Genomic DNA, 16,828 nt, shown 5'->3' on the forward strand with positions numbered 1-16,828 from the left:
GGGTAAGGCGCTCCATAGCCGACCCGGACGCATGTCCCCGACAGCTCACCTACAGCTGTGAGGAGAACGCCTCAGAGAAAGTGGGCCTGTCCTTGTAGGGCCCACCTCTGACACAGTATATAAGGGGAAGGTTTTTACCCTTCCCCCAAGGTACGTTACATAACTCTACCCCTTTTTCGCCTGCACACTTCATTGACTTGCGCGTCGGAGTGTCTTTGCAGGTGACACCCCCACCTTCACATCCGAAGAGCTCGGAACCTCGCCTATTCCAACCCGGAGACGTACGACCAGACGACCTCCCCTTTTTTGTTGATCAGGATATTCACCCGATCAGTCTGGTACCCGACTTACCGAACAGTTTACATCATAAAATTTTTATGTTTGAAATAAAAAATTTATGTAATTAGAAAAAAATGTTCTGTATATTTATTTTATATTTCTCTTAAAAATTTTGTGTGTTTATTTTTAAAGAATTTTTTCGTTTAGCATAAAAAATTTATCTAATTAAGTCAAAATTTATATCTTATGTTACTCTTAAAAAATGTGTGTTTATCTTTAAAATTTCTAGATAGTATGTTACTCTTAAATTAATCGCACAATATTTCTGCTAATAAAAAACATTCTCACATAAATAGTAATATTCTACACCGTTTTTATGATACAGACCAACAACTCTTCCCTAGCCCAACTCAGAGAATAGAAAGGTGTTAGAAAAAGTTGTGCAAGTAAATTAACTTGGGTTGGTCGAATGGTCAACTCACTCGTCCACTTAAACGAGTGTTGGGGATTCTCTTAAATAGAGTTCACATCTGCGATGGATTAGTCCTTGACCTGTTCAAAAAAAAGTTATGCAAATAACACATGTTGATCATTTATTCAATTCAGTCCGTTTGTCATGTCTGTTTGCAAAGTGTGGAACAAATTAATTAACTTTCTGAAACATTGCTAACCAAAAGGTAACCATGATTTGGATCACTGGTTTCTTTCTAATTTCAGAGAATTATTCTAAATCCTCCCATCACCCAAAGGGTGAGAGTTATCAGAGTTATATATATCCAAACATCTAATAAGATTTAATATTCATTAATATCTAAATACTACAATATCACGTTCCTACTTCCTACATTCTAAAAACATGGTACAAGATCTTTTCTTGTTTTGATTTGCCCCATCATTATAATCAATCCAAACAAAGACAGCTGCCTTGGAAAATGCAGGGTGTCTTAATCGAAAAGTCATGCATGCATTGATTAATGCCACTACTATTCTGTATGATATCTTTATTGGATTTGGATTACCATTGATCTAAACATACTTTTTAGAAAAATAAATGTTTATGATAGTTGCACAACACAACAATGACTACAGAGCTCTTTCTCACCCTCCAATTCCACAGGCTCAAGGCTCCTCCATGCACCCCTTGTTGTATCAAACAAGTGGACAAGGGACATCGATCTTTCTGTCTCATCATAATCATTACCTGTCTTGTACCCTGCCAAGAAAAATAATTGAGTCCCTATTGGGGCCATAGTTAGGTATGATCTTTGGCTATGAGGCCAATCCTCATAGTTGGTCTCCAATGTGGAAAGGCTTGGTTTCTGTGACCCTTCAACTTCATTCCAAAGCTTCCCATCATAGGCCTCAACATGTCCCTTCCATGCATTCAAGCAATCCCCTGAGCTAAAAAGGGAGTCATTAACCGCCACGATTTGATTAGGTGGCACATCCAACTGCCACATCCCTGCCACGAGGTCCCACTTTTTTGCCAGCGTGTCGTACACCTCAGCAGAGCTACGCTCCACTAGGCTAGGCATTGTGAACCCTCCAATAATATATACTTTTCCTTGCCATGTCACCCCTACACATTTATATCTCAAAATATGCATACTAGGCAAAGGTGTCCATGTGTCAAGACTAGGATCATACACCTCAGCCGACGAGATCCCGTGTGCGCTCGCCAGCTTGGATTTGCCCCCTGCCACGTAGATTCTGTTATTGCAAATGGTGCAGGCAAAATCATACCTTGGCATGCCAAGTGGCGCGCAATGGAACCATTGATTGGTTGTTATGTTGTAACGCAGGACATTTGGTGAAACATGGATACCCACATCAACCAATTCAGCTGAGTCATCAGACACATGAACCCTTTCTTTGTGGCAAACTAGGCCACCAATTATGTAAACAGAGTCCCCTAAGGAGACCATGGAAAAGGCTTTCAAGATTTGGCCTTCAATTAGTCCTGGAATTGAGGTCACATGGCTCCATGTGTTGGTGGATGGATTAAAGAGCTCCATTGAGTTAGGAACAATACCTTTATTGTCGGTTGTTGGTTTTGTAGGACAAAACACAGCAACTATTGCATAATTGGAAAGAAAATCATCCTCCATTGGCCTTGACAAACAAGAGAGGGAACCCATTCTTTTTGGGATACTGTTAATGATCACTCTTATGTGTGTTTTGTGTAAGTTGCCACTGGGAAGTGTTACAGTATGAAGAAGAGTGATATTTGTAGGCAAGGTTGGCGGAGAAAACAAAAACAAAATGCATATAGATCAGAGTTTGCGTCTTAACATCAACTTGTGGTGATGACATTGTAACACATTTGATATATTGTTGCCCATTGTATGCATTGTTGTCTTTTTATCTCTTAAACATAAAGTAAAACATGAATTTTCCGGATTCTACAAGGTTTTTGTAGCATGTATTAAATACTTGTAATCAATTGATTGGATTAAAAGCAAATTGTTTAGTGTCTCCTTAGAGGCGTGGATTTTGAAGTTGGACAAGGCATTGAGACTTTGTAAAGTGATCCATTGAATGGTGTTTTATTTGAGTAACGTGCCATCTTAGTTAGTAAATCTGATGTGATGTACTTGGGGTATGCAGCTATAATTGAAATAGCAAACCTTGAGAATCCACTTCTTCAAAGCTACTATCTTGGCTCTTACTGGCTCCATGTCCATGGATCATACCACAAATAGGTTTGCTTGCAAAATGAAAATACAGTTATTTTTTTATAAATAGGTTTGCTACCACGAATCAAGTGCGATTTTTTATAGTTAGCGCATGATCTTAATTTCACTAATCGCGTTTACCAGTTAAGCTTTTCCGATTAAGTTTACCTAAGCTTTATTCGTTTAGGTGAACTTTCGAATTTAATTCACTTTTAGCTGTTTGTTAATAGCACATTATTTATCTAGCTATCCGAGCTAAATCCAGCTAGAACACAATGTCAAAATAGTAAATGCCTGGGAGGTAAATGTAATCACTAATCACGAGTCCAGAACAAGAAAAATCAATAGTGCAGGACAGATTACACATTTAGGAGTTAAGACAGCGAAAGTGAAAAGATCGCCTACACTCTGGAAGCAATTTCAGGACAAATTCTATAGATTGTAACGAAAAGCATGCATATGAAAATGATGCAAACCCCAAGTTTAACGAAAGAATTGATAAATGTACTGAATTATCTTTTTACAACGGTATAACACCACTTAAACGAACTATCTTCGAGAATCTGGACATTGGATTGGCCATGTTCGGATTAAATGTCGCATTTCATGCCAATGATGACCATATCTTCATCTAAAACTTGCACGATGCAATTGCAAGTAAACTTACAAGCATTCAAATAGCAGGGTCTTCTAGTACAGCCTTGGATAGATCATTAATGTGAGGATAAGCAGCTTTCTCATCCAACTCTTTTTGGGCCCATATCAACATCTTCAACAAGCTTGGAAGTTTAGGATCTGATACAACAAAAGTCAGGCAAGGTTATTTAATCCAATTGTGGAGGAATGGAACAAGACCAAAAAAACAGGTGCAAATTTCAAACTGGCAATCCCCCAGTTAGCAAAAGCTGACAACTATATCTCTATAACCAAAGAAAAACAAATTTAATATCAGTCACTCAAACATTATATACAGCCACTACCCCATGCTTTGCTATTATGCATATATTCTCTTGTTAGGCATGTATCCTTTGGACTTGGTTCCACATATTTTTAATCTACTTGCAGAAATAAAAATAACGAAGTTTTAGAAGAAATTTTAAATCACCAAATGGAAGAAAATTCTCATTGCTCATCTCTCAAGTGGAAGCAAATTGAAGCCCATAAGTCATACATAGACAACTCATTCCTGGCTTTACAAGTATTAGGCTATATATAGTATAACGGATAACAGAATGTGGTTAGAGCTAACAACCACTACTATAAATAGCATATCTCTTGTTTTTTTTTTCCAAAGTTAGGATTGAGACTCAAACTCGCGACCTCCAAGTGAGTATGGAGAGACTATGCCATTTGAGCTATAACTCGTTGGCAGCATATCTCTTTGTATCAGAACATAACACATTGATATCAATTCAATACTTTCAGTTTACTTCCATATTCTCTCTTTCTATATGAAAAGCTCATAACAAGCCAAGTCTTTAATTCAAGTACATATATGATGAATTAAAAGCACATCCAAACATGCTTTTGACGTCCCCTAATGACATAACATGGAATAAAAAAACTACAAAATGATAGTATCATATGTGCACTCCTTGTCCTCTTGCAATTTATATTTGTTAAAGGGGGGCATATATAATATATTTCAGGTAATGAATAAGTTACAAGCACAACAAGTTCAAATCCATCTTTCGGTGCAGACATAGAATCTCAGAAAATTATGCCCAGAAATTTTATAACATCTGCTAATTTGCTATGCTACCTAACGAACTGTACAAGTCAATCAGGAAAAGCTAGTAGGAATACATGCTTGTTAGACAGATTCCTCAGATGTATATATGTGGAATATGACAAAGTAAAAAAACCAGGGTCCATGCTCAAGTCATAAATACTAGGAAACAGATGGTGCAGCAGATATAGACCTTTTTCATGACTCTGGCTTGTAAGGATGGCAGCATTCACCTCACTTGCCGTCTTTAGACGCTGTGATATATCAAGAAGCTCTCCAATAGGACAGTTAGAGACATCTTCAAAGGCAAGAAGTGCAACAGTCCTCTCCAAATCTTCTAAGAAGCTTTGCTGGAGGTAATTAAAAAGTTAAATTAAGCATTAGTGGGTAACACTAGTGCAACTAATAACGCTATATAAAAACTTTTCTGTGATGAAAAATTATTTTCACATTTTGCATCTTTCCAAGCTTCATTCAACCAGAGTAAACTAAGGGTGCAAGCAATCAACCACTAAAAAAGATAAATAAGCTAATAAAATACTTCATTAATCAAGATAGCACATAGGAAAATATAGATTAAAAAAAAAAAAAACTAATCAAATTTAGACTTACATTTTCCTCCCCCCTTGGGGCAAGCTCCTCCTGGGCAAACTCTAGAGCTTCTTCTACTTTTCCATTCCGAATCAGTTCTATCAGCCGCTGTTGTTGGAGATGGAAAAATAGTTGTGGATTTGTATCTAGTATCTGCAAACAGCATTTCAAAACAAATATTAAGTTCATAAATAGATGAACAAAAATCTGATGATTACACCAAAAATTGTATTACATGCATTGTGGTATATAGTAGATGGGAACAGGTTTATTCATATAAAAGTAATTAACGTACTATATTGTTAACGCTGCATTACAATTGCAAGGGTAAACTAAAGGTATTGACAACCTACCTCCGGATTTAGGTCATTCACTTTTTCAATTGCGTCCTCAACATTACCACTTTGTACTGCCTTCTTAACAGCCATGCGATCAGTGATTGTTGCGAGATCTATGTCTGCTGTGTGTCTATAAGGAAAACCAAAGCAGAAAACAGCAAAGACATGATTCCAATAAAATAATGAAAAGAAATACATAAGTTAAAAGAAGCAGCGAGACATGGTTTAATGAAGGATACGTTCAGTTCCAGACTCCATCTGGAATTTCTCAGCAGCTTCAACATAACCCTCAGTCACAAGGAAATTCATGACCAATTTATTCATGTCTTCTTTCCTGATCTTCACATCATTAAGCTTCTTCTCCCACTCTTCTCTTGTTATCACCTTCTTTGATGCAGCCTTAGCACAAACAAGTTCAAAGAAAAATGCATTAGCATGCCACTGCAGAGATATTTGTAATTCACACATTCCATTAAGTCCGCATAACACTGTCCACAATTACTTCATTCTCGATACACAGTAACTTCCGGAAGAAAAAAGAAACAACCAATTGAATAAATTGAGCAATAAGTACATAGAACATCGCAATTCTTCAACCATTTTTAATCGGATAAAGTATTATTTTGGTTCCCAACATTTGGGCCGAATCCTAATTTGGTCCCTAACGTTTCAAACGTCCTATTTCAATCCCAAAAACCTTCAAACGTCCTATTTCAATTCCAAAAAGGTTTTAAGCGGGTCCAATGCTGTCGCACCATTAAATTTGACACAAATAATTCGCATATTGAAGTGCCAATAGCATTCGATTTTAGTATATAAGTAAAATCGATCTACCAACGTCCAACAATCACTAATATAAAAGTTTTCTTTTGATTTTGAAGCATTGATGATTAAATGTTAGAATTTAGAGTTTTGTATTAAAAATATGAGGAGAATAAGTGTTACAAGAAGGTTTTGGTTATATTTTTTTCGCATAAAAGAAGACATGACTTAATTAGCAACGTTATTCACGTCCATGTCACTTATTTTTTTAACTATTAGTGTCAAATTTAACTGTAGACAACATTGAACCTGTTTAAAACATTTTGGGACAGAAATAGGACGTTTAAAAAGTTGGAGACCAAATTAGGATTTGGCCCAAGCATTGGGTACCAAAATAGTACTTTACTCTTTTTAATTTTAACATAGTATAACATAAGAAAACACCTCACACGCTAAACTAAACCAATCTCCTCCCACTACCCTATCATTACAATCAAAGCATCGCATAAAGCATTTCACAATCAGTGAAAGGAAATCTCAAAATTACATTAAATCCGAACTATCTTTCTAAATCTATTCAGAATCATGCAAATAAACGTAAAACAAAGCATCATCAGCTGTTAATTAAGGAAACACAAATAGGGAATTCTTTGCTCAAAACTAATACCTAAAGAAACTGTTAAAAAATAAACAAATAAAAGTAATTAAATTACCATTGCCTCGATTTCTGCGAGCTCACGAATCACAATCCAGAATAGTGACATCAGTGCACCAGCTTCAACTCCATTAAGTCCGAGGCGGAGCGAAACGACGACGGTCTCCCTGCACTGCAAGAAACTATCGAAACCGTTAAATTATATATTCCTGAACTAAAATCCAGGTCAAAACCAAACAACAAAAAAGAAAATAAAGGTCGGCAGAATGTGATTTTACCGCAAAAAGTATTTTCAGGGAAAATATAGTAGAACTGTTATTTTCCGGGAAAGTAATGCCGACAAAAGACGATTCCGCAATGAGTGTCTATGTAGGTTCTGGCGACCCTTCTCTCTCTTCGCACACGCAGAGCTAGCTGGGGGCCTGGAGGGTGCAAGAACTTTCGGTCGATGGCTGTGGTCGGTCCGAACCCGGTTTGTTTTTAGCGGGTTCATCTTAATGGGCCGCACTTTTATGTTTAGCTAGGCCCATTTTAGAGTCTCATCTAAAATCAGATCGGGACCAACCCACTACTGAACCGTTGGATTTGATCAAGCAATATTCCTGAAGAACTCACCCCGACCCAAAAGATTAAATTAAATAAAATAAATAAATAAAAGGATCAAGGAATATTCTTTTGACACAACAATTATATGTTGAGTAAATAGCCAAAATCGTCCCTGAAAGATATTCCGATCTCCATTTTTGTTCTCGAAAGATAAAGTTAATCGAAATCGTTCCCGAAAGATACACGATTGGTCACGTTAGTCCTTCCGTCAGTTGGATGATGACGTGGGAGGTTAATGCCACGTGTCACAAGATGATTGATTGACGTGTCAGCTCAGTGACACCTGGCATGCCACGTGTCAGGTCAGTGACACGTGGTATGCCACGTGTCAGGTCAGTGACACGTGGTATGCCACGTGGCATTTGACATATAAAAAAATTATTTATAATCAAAATAGTCCTTGAAAGTTACGTAAGTCATTTTCATCCCTGAAATTTTAAAAATTAATTAAATTAGTCTTTATATAATTTTTTTTATTTTTCTTGATAATATTAAATTTAAAATATTTTTTGCTACTACTAATTTTAATAGAAATGTAATTGACAATCAAAAAATTAGTAATTATATCTTTTCTTTTTAAAATTTTTTTTAATAAAATTATCTCTCTCCTATTATATATATATACTCAAAATTAAAATTTATGTATGTTAACCTAAATGAAGGTAATACTGTAATGAAAAAAAAATGTATAAATTTTTATTAACTTTGTTTAGGTTAACATACATAAATTTTGATTTTGAACATATAACTTTGTTTAGGTTAACAAATACATACATTTCAATTTTGAATATATATATATATATATATATATTCCAACAAAATGTAATAATGTGAGAAAAATATTTTAGAATAGAAAATAATAAGAGAGATTTTGACAAGAATTAAAGGAGAGAGATAATTTTATTGAAAAAATTTTTAAGAAGAAAAGATACAATTACTAATTTTTTTATTGTCAATTACATTTCTATTAAAATTAGTAGTATCAAAAAATATTTTAAATTTAATATTGTCAAGAAAAAATAAAAAAAATTATATAAGGACTAATTTGATTAATTTTTAAAATTTCAAGGATGAAAATGACTTACATCTGAACTTTCAAGAACTATTTTGATTATAAATAACTTTTTTTACATGTCAAGTGGCATGCCACGTGTCACTGAGCTGACACGCAACCAATCATCTTGTGACACGTGGCATTAGCCCCCACGTCATCATCCAACTAACAGAAGGACTAACTTGACTAATCGTGTATCTTTCGGGGACGATTTCGATTAACTTTATCTTTCGAATATCAAAATAGAGATCAGGGTATCTTTCAGGGACAATTTTAGCTATTTACTCATTATATGTTTGTTAATATTTTTAACTTTTTGAACCAGAAAAATTTTTTTAAAAGAAATTCAGTCATGAAATTAATTCAAATAAGACAAAAAAAAATCATTGTTAAATCTCACGTGCTAAATGAGAGGTTAACGTTTTCATTAACAATGTAAACTCTAAATGTATAATCGAGAGATATTTAAAATATTAAGAATAAAATTAAAATAAATTAAAAGTCAAATATATTTTTAAAAATTTCTCTCAAAATTTTAGAAATAAAAAGTGTTTGTACCATGGCCTGAAAATAAAGTTATAATTCGAATAAAGCTAATCTAACTATTCAAAGCATTTATACAAGTCCAGATTCAATAAGATTAATCTAGATATATTTGGAACATGAGCGTCTTAAATCGCGCTAATCTAACTATTCAAAGCACCTATATAAGTCCAGATTCAATAAGATTAATCTAGATATATTTGGGATATGGGCGTCGAAAATCGCGCGTCGGTTTAACTTGTATGACAAACAAAATCTTGTCATCTACTATTTTAGATATTATTTATATCTTAGCCTTTAGCACAAGGTATCTTAAATATTGAGATAGAAACTATCTATTATTACAAGTGAAAAGATATAAAAATGATGGTTAAATCATTATGTACTTCTATAAATATCACATCAAATTCAAATATTTTCAATCTCAGTTCATTTAAATTTGTATAAAATTCTTGTTAAATCAATATTTCTTATAAGTACATCTGCCACCATCTAAATAAAGACACAAGCTATAATTTTTATCTAAAAAGGTTTAGATATCACGTTCAAATCTAAATCCACTTCGAATTTAAGTAACACATCGAAATAAAAAGTATGATTTATTTTTCTATAACTCATCTTACATCAAACTTTTAAATTTATATCTAATATAAAAAATCAGTTACAATTTTTAAAATTATATGAACCTAAATAAATATTTGATAAAATTATAAATACTTAGAGAATAATTAAACCATATTTAAAATAACATACGCCACACACTTTTTTATTGATCTATTTATTGTAAAAACTTAATATAATTTTAATATACATTATAAAATTATTATTCACAGAAAAAATCTTGAAATTTATAATTATCACAGATAGAAATGAGAAGAGTTATTAACCTTAATCTATGATGATAATGGTGTTAGAAAGAATTCACTTTGTCTATTCCTTTGCCTTCTTAATTCTTTCTTCAATTTAGTTATTATTGGTGAGTGAAGAAAAAAGACTTCATAGATAAGAAGAGAAGACTGAATTCTGATTTCTTTTTCATGAAAACCAACTTCCATCAAGTTGGTTACATTTCAAAATAATCATGCAACTTTCTTTATTTTATTATTTTAATAAAATATTTATTAAACCAATAAAATAAGACACATCACACACATGAGACATCATATGATAATATAATGTCTTACATTCTCCCACTTGGCTTATGTGTCGTTATTTTAATCGATGGTTTAAGAAAATATTTATCATAATGCTCATTTCTAAGCAATTACTTGCATAGCTTAATTTATCATGATAAGAATAAAACTAACATGAGTCATAGCGGTTGTACGTCACTTAATCAACATAGTCTCTTCTATGTACTACAAAATTAGTCACATTTTTAACATGAGCCATAATTAGGAAGTATATAATATAATTAGTCCAACAATAATGTCTTCATTGCAAGACAAGACCTGATTATTCTAATTCTATTATATATACAACAAATTAAAAATCAAGTAATACAGAAACATTAATTCATCTGAGCTCAAAATGTCAATATTCATATAACACAAACTTCATTAAATATACATTGATCCTATAAATTCATAGTACCCATCCTTTCAACATAACTAGTAAATATTTTGGACGGTAATCCTTTGGTCAAAAGATCAGCAACCATAGTATTGGTGTTAATGTGCTCTATTGACACTCTTTGTTTCTGAACTTCTTTTTTAATGGCAACGTATTTCAATTTCATATGCTTAGCACCTTTAGAATACTTGTCATTTTTTGAAAAGAAAACTGCTGCAGAGTTATAACAATAAATTTTCAGCGGCCTAGCAATATTGTCAATAATTTCAAGCCCTGAAAAGAAGTTCCGGAACCACTTAGCCTGAACCATGGCCTCAAAGCACGCCACAAATTCAGCTTCCATTGTAGAAGTAGCAATTACTGACTACTTCGCACTCTTCCATGATATTGCTCCTCCAGCTAAGAGATACAAATAACCAAAAGTGGATTTTCTTGTATCTGCGCAACCGAAAAAATCTGAATCTGAATATCCAATCACTTCAAGGTGGTTAGATCTCCTATAAGTAAGCATATGTTTCTTTGTCCCTTGCAGATACCTTAAAACTTTCTTTACAGTTTTCTAATGATCCAATCCTGGGTTACTTTAGTATCTGTCAAGCATACCAACTGCAAAGCTGATATCTGGCCTTGTGCAAGTCTAAACATACATCAAACTCCCAACAATAAATGCATATAGAATTCCTTCCATCTGTTTCCATTCCAAATTATTCTTTGGATATTGCATGAGACTAAACTTGTCTCTTTTTTGAATTGGAACGGGTGATGCTAAGTATTGTGTCATTCTAAATTTCTCTAATACTTAATTAATATATAATTTTTGAGACAATCCTATTGGTCCTTATGATCTATCTCGGAATATTTCTATTCCAATCACATAACTTGCCTCACCCATATCTTTCATTTCAAAGTTATTAGAGAGATATTTCTTAGTCTCGCTTAATAGACCAAGATCATTAGATGCAAACAAAATATCATAAGCATATAGAACTAAAACAATGAATTTACTCCCACTGACCTTCAAGTATATACACCGATTAACGGTATTTTTCTTAAATTCAAAGGACAGAATGGTATCATTAAATTTGATCAACCATTGGCGAGATGCTTGTTTAAGTCCATGGAGGATTACCATGTGTTCATAACACGCAGCGGAAGAAAAGAAGATAATCCTAAAGATCTATTTTGTGCTTAAATTTTATTCCAATAATATACAATATATAGATCAGATCTAAATACCTGTGTACGCTAGTAAAAATCACTTTCTCCTTCGACGGTACGAAGGCGCTATGCATACCACACCGAGACCAACCTTTACTGTCAACTCCTTGACCAATGGACATCTGATCTAAATTGAGAAACCTCTTGCAACTCTTTGCACGCCATAAAATTCTTCTCCAAGAATCAGGCCCACATACGTTTATGTGTGTAGAGATAACGGAATAAAACTCTTGTTATTCTCGTCTTAACTTTTCGGTACTATTGACGTACATGTATATAGTATGAGATTTGTTACTGATTTTAAATTTGATTCTCAATTCAAATTTAAATCATATCTTAAAATTCCAAATCTGAATCATTCAAATTTATGAATCATATCATAACTCAATTTGAAAACAGAATCAGTTAGGATCTCATCCAAATTTAGAATTCAAGTTTAGAAATAGAATAACTAATTATTCTCAAATCTCATTTAATATTCTCAATTATCATATTATTATTATATTCTTGGTGTTAGCAAAGAATATAATAATATTCCATTTGAATTAATATAATTATTTATTTGATCAAATCAAAATAATAATTAAATAATTCTATAGCAAAGTTTAGAACACTCGTTACTGTGTGACCCCATAGGTTCAATACTAAATGGGTAGTAAATTAGTCTTACTAAATTTACTAATCAAGGTTAGCGTCTAGCAACACTCCTCAACGACCCGATAGTTTGAAGTAATCTATTTTTACTAAGAACCTTCAGAAGAACAAAGTATAATTCCTTCCATCTTTCCAGCTCTTGGTTAACTCTTAGAGTATGGTTTAATTATCAAACTCTAACTTGTTACCATTATTATAATGAACTGTGAATGACCTAAGAAACTCATTTCTTCATTCATTCAATCTCCTTGGTCAAGGTTTTATTCATCTCAGTCATTATAATCATAGAGCTCAAACTCTTTACCGAGAGTTGACGGATTCCTTGTTGACTAATCATTAATTCTACAAGTATTTAAATCATACCCAATATCCATTCAACTAGCACCCTAGGGTATTAGGTGTCTGGAATCAAAGTATAATAAATACATTGTTAATTACTATGACAGTCGCAGGTCAAAGGAAACTCTATTACTATGTTCATCTTGAGAATATCCTATTGACAAATATGCGGTAATTATAACCATTAGTAATTCTCAAAGTGAGTCACTTCAATGGTCATATCTCTATATGCACCATCTATATATATAATTTAATAAATGAGATCTATTAATTTTCATCCAATGAAGACCATTATATATATATTGATTTTTTCGGATTATTAATGTCATTTTTAATAATTCTATGATCAAGAACAATTTAGATTAAATTATAAAATATTTATCTCTCAATATTATGATCACTATCACAATGATAAATCTCTAAATTTAATCAAGGACCTTATTATATTAACATTTTAATATAATAACAATAACAAATTATTTGACACGTGATTGATTGGATTGTGGTCATACTACTTATTCCCAACAGTCCATATAGTTATTTCTTAAGTTTACACACCATTTGTTCTTTCCCTTTAACCAAAAATCCTGTTATTTGATCCATGTAAACATATTTCTCTAAATCTCCATTAAGAAAGGCAGTTTTTACATCTTTTTGGTGTAACTCTAAGTCATAATGAGCCACCAAAGCCAAGATAATTCTTAAAGAGTCTTTTCTAGAAACTGGTGAGAAAGTTTCTTTGTAATTAACACCATCTTTTTTAGTAAAACCTTTGGCAACAAGGCGAGCCTTGTAACATTCAAGGTTGCCATGATAATCACGCTTAGTCTTAAAGACCCATTTACACTCAATTCTCTTGCATTCTTTAGGTAATTCCACAAGGTCTCATACTTTATTTTGTTCCATTGATTTAAGCTCATCTTTCATAGCGTCTAACCACTTATCAGCATTATCATCATTAATGGCTTGTGAGAAAGAAACTGGATCATTAGCAATACTCAAGTCATTTTCTGACTCTTGTAAATACACCACATAGTCATCAGAAATAGCAGATATTCTTTCTCTTTAAGACTTTCTTAATGCCATTTCTTGTGGTTGTTCTATTATCGGCTCCTCATTAACTATGAGATTAATAAGTTCTTGTTCCTCTTGATTGTTATTTAGTCCAACAACAATAGGATCAATAATTTGTTGTTCCTGTTGATTGTGATTAGGCTCAATAATATTTGGACAACAACTCTAGAAGTAGAAGTACAAGTTGAAGGAACTTGAATTCTTACTTCCTTAATCTCCATATTTTGTGAAGTTGTACTCCCACTGGTCTCACCATTCTCAATGAACCGTGCATTCTCAGTTTCAATTATTCTTGTACTATGAGTAGGGCAATAAAATCTATACTCCTTTGATTTTTTTGGATAACCAATGAAATATCCACTGATTGTTCTTGTACCCAGTTTCTTTTCTTGCGGATTATAAGCTCTTATTTTTGCTTGACATCCCTAAACATGTAGATGTCTTAAACTAGGTCTCTCAGTCCATAACTCAAAAGGATTTTTAGGAACTGCCTTACTAGGAGCCCTATTTAACAAATATATAGCAGTTTTTAAAGCATACATCCACAATGATATAGGTAAAGATGCATTACTCATCATTGTCCTAACCATTTCTATTAAAGTACGGTTTTGCCTTTTCGATACACCATTTTGTTAAAGTGTACCTGGCATAGTGTATTGAGCACATATACCACGTTTTTCAAGGAATTTAGCAAATGGACCTGGATTTTGTCCTCCTTCGTTGTATCTTCCATAATATTCACCACCTCTATCAGATCTAACAATTTTCACCTTTTTATCCAACTGCCTTTCGACTTCATTTATATAAATTTCTAAAGCATTAACTGCTTGAGATTTATTATAAAGTGCATAGGCATAACCATAACGTGAATAATCATCAATAAAGGTGATAAAATATTTTTTTATTGAAAGAGTTTACATCAAAGGATCCACATATGTCAGTGTGTATAATTTCAAAAAGTTGGGTACTTCTTGTGGTTCCTTTCTTTGTGTGTTTTGTTTGTTTTTCTTTAATACAATCAACATAAATATTGAGATCACGTCGGGCTTCTATCAACAAAAGAGAAATCGTAAGAATCTAATAATCAGACTTTCGAACTTCTCATTCTCTGGTCGTGCTTTCCTAACAAAGTCCCCTGTAATTTCCTACTAGATAGACCTTCTCTAGCTTCCTGCTACCAGAGAACATTCGACCGATCTCATCCAATTGAAAAAAAAAAGTGAGATGTAAATCCAGACTTCTTGAACTCAATCCTGTAAAGAGTTATCAATACTTTGCTTTTTACCTGCTCTGTCTGGTAATACTAATCACTCCCACCCTTATCTAGTGTATATTCTTTAGGTAAAAAAGCCTCCCTGGCTCTTTCAATAAAATCCAAATTTGAAAAGATGTCATTCTTAATCAACCTGTCAATTCTTTCTTTGAAAATGTGACCTAAACATTTATGCCACAAGTAAGCAGAACGTTCATTCACTAAACTACGTTTAGTGCCAACTTTATGATGTAAAGTCATAAGCGATTTAGCATATAAATTGTCAAGATTAAATTTATATAAACTATCAGAAAGTATACTAGATCCAATCATATAGTTGTGCTTAAACAAACTGAAACAACTATTACCGAAATTAAAACAGTATATAGCAACATCAAGTTTAGATAAAGAAACTAAATTCCTAAAAATACTTGGTACATAAAAAGTATCTTGCAAATTTAAATGATGTCCAGTGTCGAGAATCAAACGATAAATCTCAACAGCTTCTACTGGATCTTTATCTTTATTTTCCATGTAGACAAACCTTTCATTTGACCTTATGGTTCGGATTTTAAGGAATCCCTGCATCGATTTAGAAACATGAGTTGTTCCTCTATAATCAATCTACCATGTATTACGAGGAACTTCGAATAAGTTTGATTTAATACATACATAAGCATAATTAAGCTTATTACCTTTATTTTTAAACCAAGCCTTCCTCTTTGGACAATCATTTTGGAAGTGTCCATGTTTCTTACAGAAATGACACTTATCTTTCTTATGGATTTTAGAAGAGGACTCAACAGTCTTTGATGGTCCATTTCCATTTCCATGCTTCTTTCCAATTTTCTTTCCAACTCCTTGATGGTTCAGGTAATGAATGGAATGATTTTCTTGATTCTTAAGTCTGGTTTCCTCTTGAACTAACATACTATGCAACTCATGCACATTCCATTTATCCTTCATAATATTATAGTTCATTTGGAAAGGACCATATTCAGACGGTAATGACTTTAAAATAAACTGCACAAGAAAATTTTCATCCACTTCCATTCCCAATGACTTAAGTTTTGTTGCAATATTTGTCATTTTAATGACATGCTCATGCATAATACGAGAATCATCAAATTTTATGGTGGTCAAAGTATCCATTAACGTCCCAGCAAGAGACTTATCAGCGGTTTGGGAGCGCTCTTCCACAAGTTTTATAAATTCTTTAGCATTATCAGACTTGGAAAGAGCTGATTTGGTGCTGTTTGCTATGCTCATACGCATAAATATAAGACTAAGTCTGTTTGACCTTTCCCAAGTTTTATAATGAGCTTTTTCTTCATTGCTACTAAGAACAGTAATAGCAGCAAGTTTCTGAACTTGAAGTGCCAAATCAAGATCCAAGACACTAAAGTGAAATTGGACTTGTTCAGACCAATCAGAAAAGTTCAGCCCATCAAATATTGGAATAGACGTAGCATGCAAATGTAATGCGA

At 33.2% G+C, this 16,828-nt stretch overlaps 2 protein-coding genes across 5 annotated transcripts; both read right to left on the reverse strand.

Moving 5' to 3' along the window:
• Positions 1–1,259: 1,259 nt before the first annotated feature.
• Positions 1,260–2,417, reverse strand: LOC112736043 (F-box/kelch-repeat protein At1g16250-like). Its single transcript, XM_025785405.3, has one exon. The coding sequence runs from the start codon at positions 2,415–2,417 to the stop codon at positions 1,335–1,337; it is 1,083 nt and encodes a 360-aa protein (XP_025641190.1). The 3' UTR covers positions 1,260–1,334.
• An 821-nt stretch (positions 2,418–3,238) lies between these two features.
• Positions 3,239–7,651, reverse strand: LOC112733432 (protein GID8 homolog). Of its 4 annotated transcripts, none has more exons than XM_072212508.1 (7): positions 7,308–7,651; positions 7,088–7,201; positions 5,852–6,011; positions 5,628–5,731; positions 5,296–5,427; positions 4,877–5,033; positions 3,239–3,749 (listed from the first exon to the last, which is right to left on the reverse strand). In XM_072212508.1, the coding sequence occupies exons 2-7, from the start codon at positions 7,136–7,138 to the stop codon at positions 3,628–3,630; spliced, it is 726 nt and encodes a 241-aa protein (XP_072068609.1). In that variant the 5' UTR covers positions 7,139–7,201; positions 7,308–7,651; the 3' UTR covers positions 3,239–3,627. The 4 variants fall into 4 exon arrangements, with proteins under 4 accessions (XP_072068609.1, XP_025638161.1, XP_072068610.1 ...); XM_025782376.2 differs by having other exon boundaries at positions 5,628–5,734; XM_072212509.1 differs by having other exon boundaries at positions 7,088–7,211; positions 7,308–7,646.
• Positions 7,652–16,828: the final 9,177 nt, after the last annotated feature.

This window comes from Arachis hypogaea, chromosome 13, assembly GCF_003086295.3.
Source record: "Arachis hypogaea cultivar Tifrunner chromosome 13, arahy.Tifrunner.gnm2.J5K5, whole genome shotgun sequence".
NCBI lineage: Eukaryota > Viridiplantae > Streptophyta > Magnoliopsida > Fabales > Fabaceae > Arachis > Arachis hypogaea.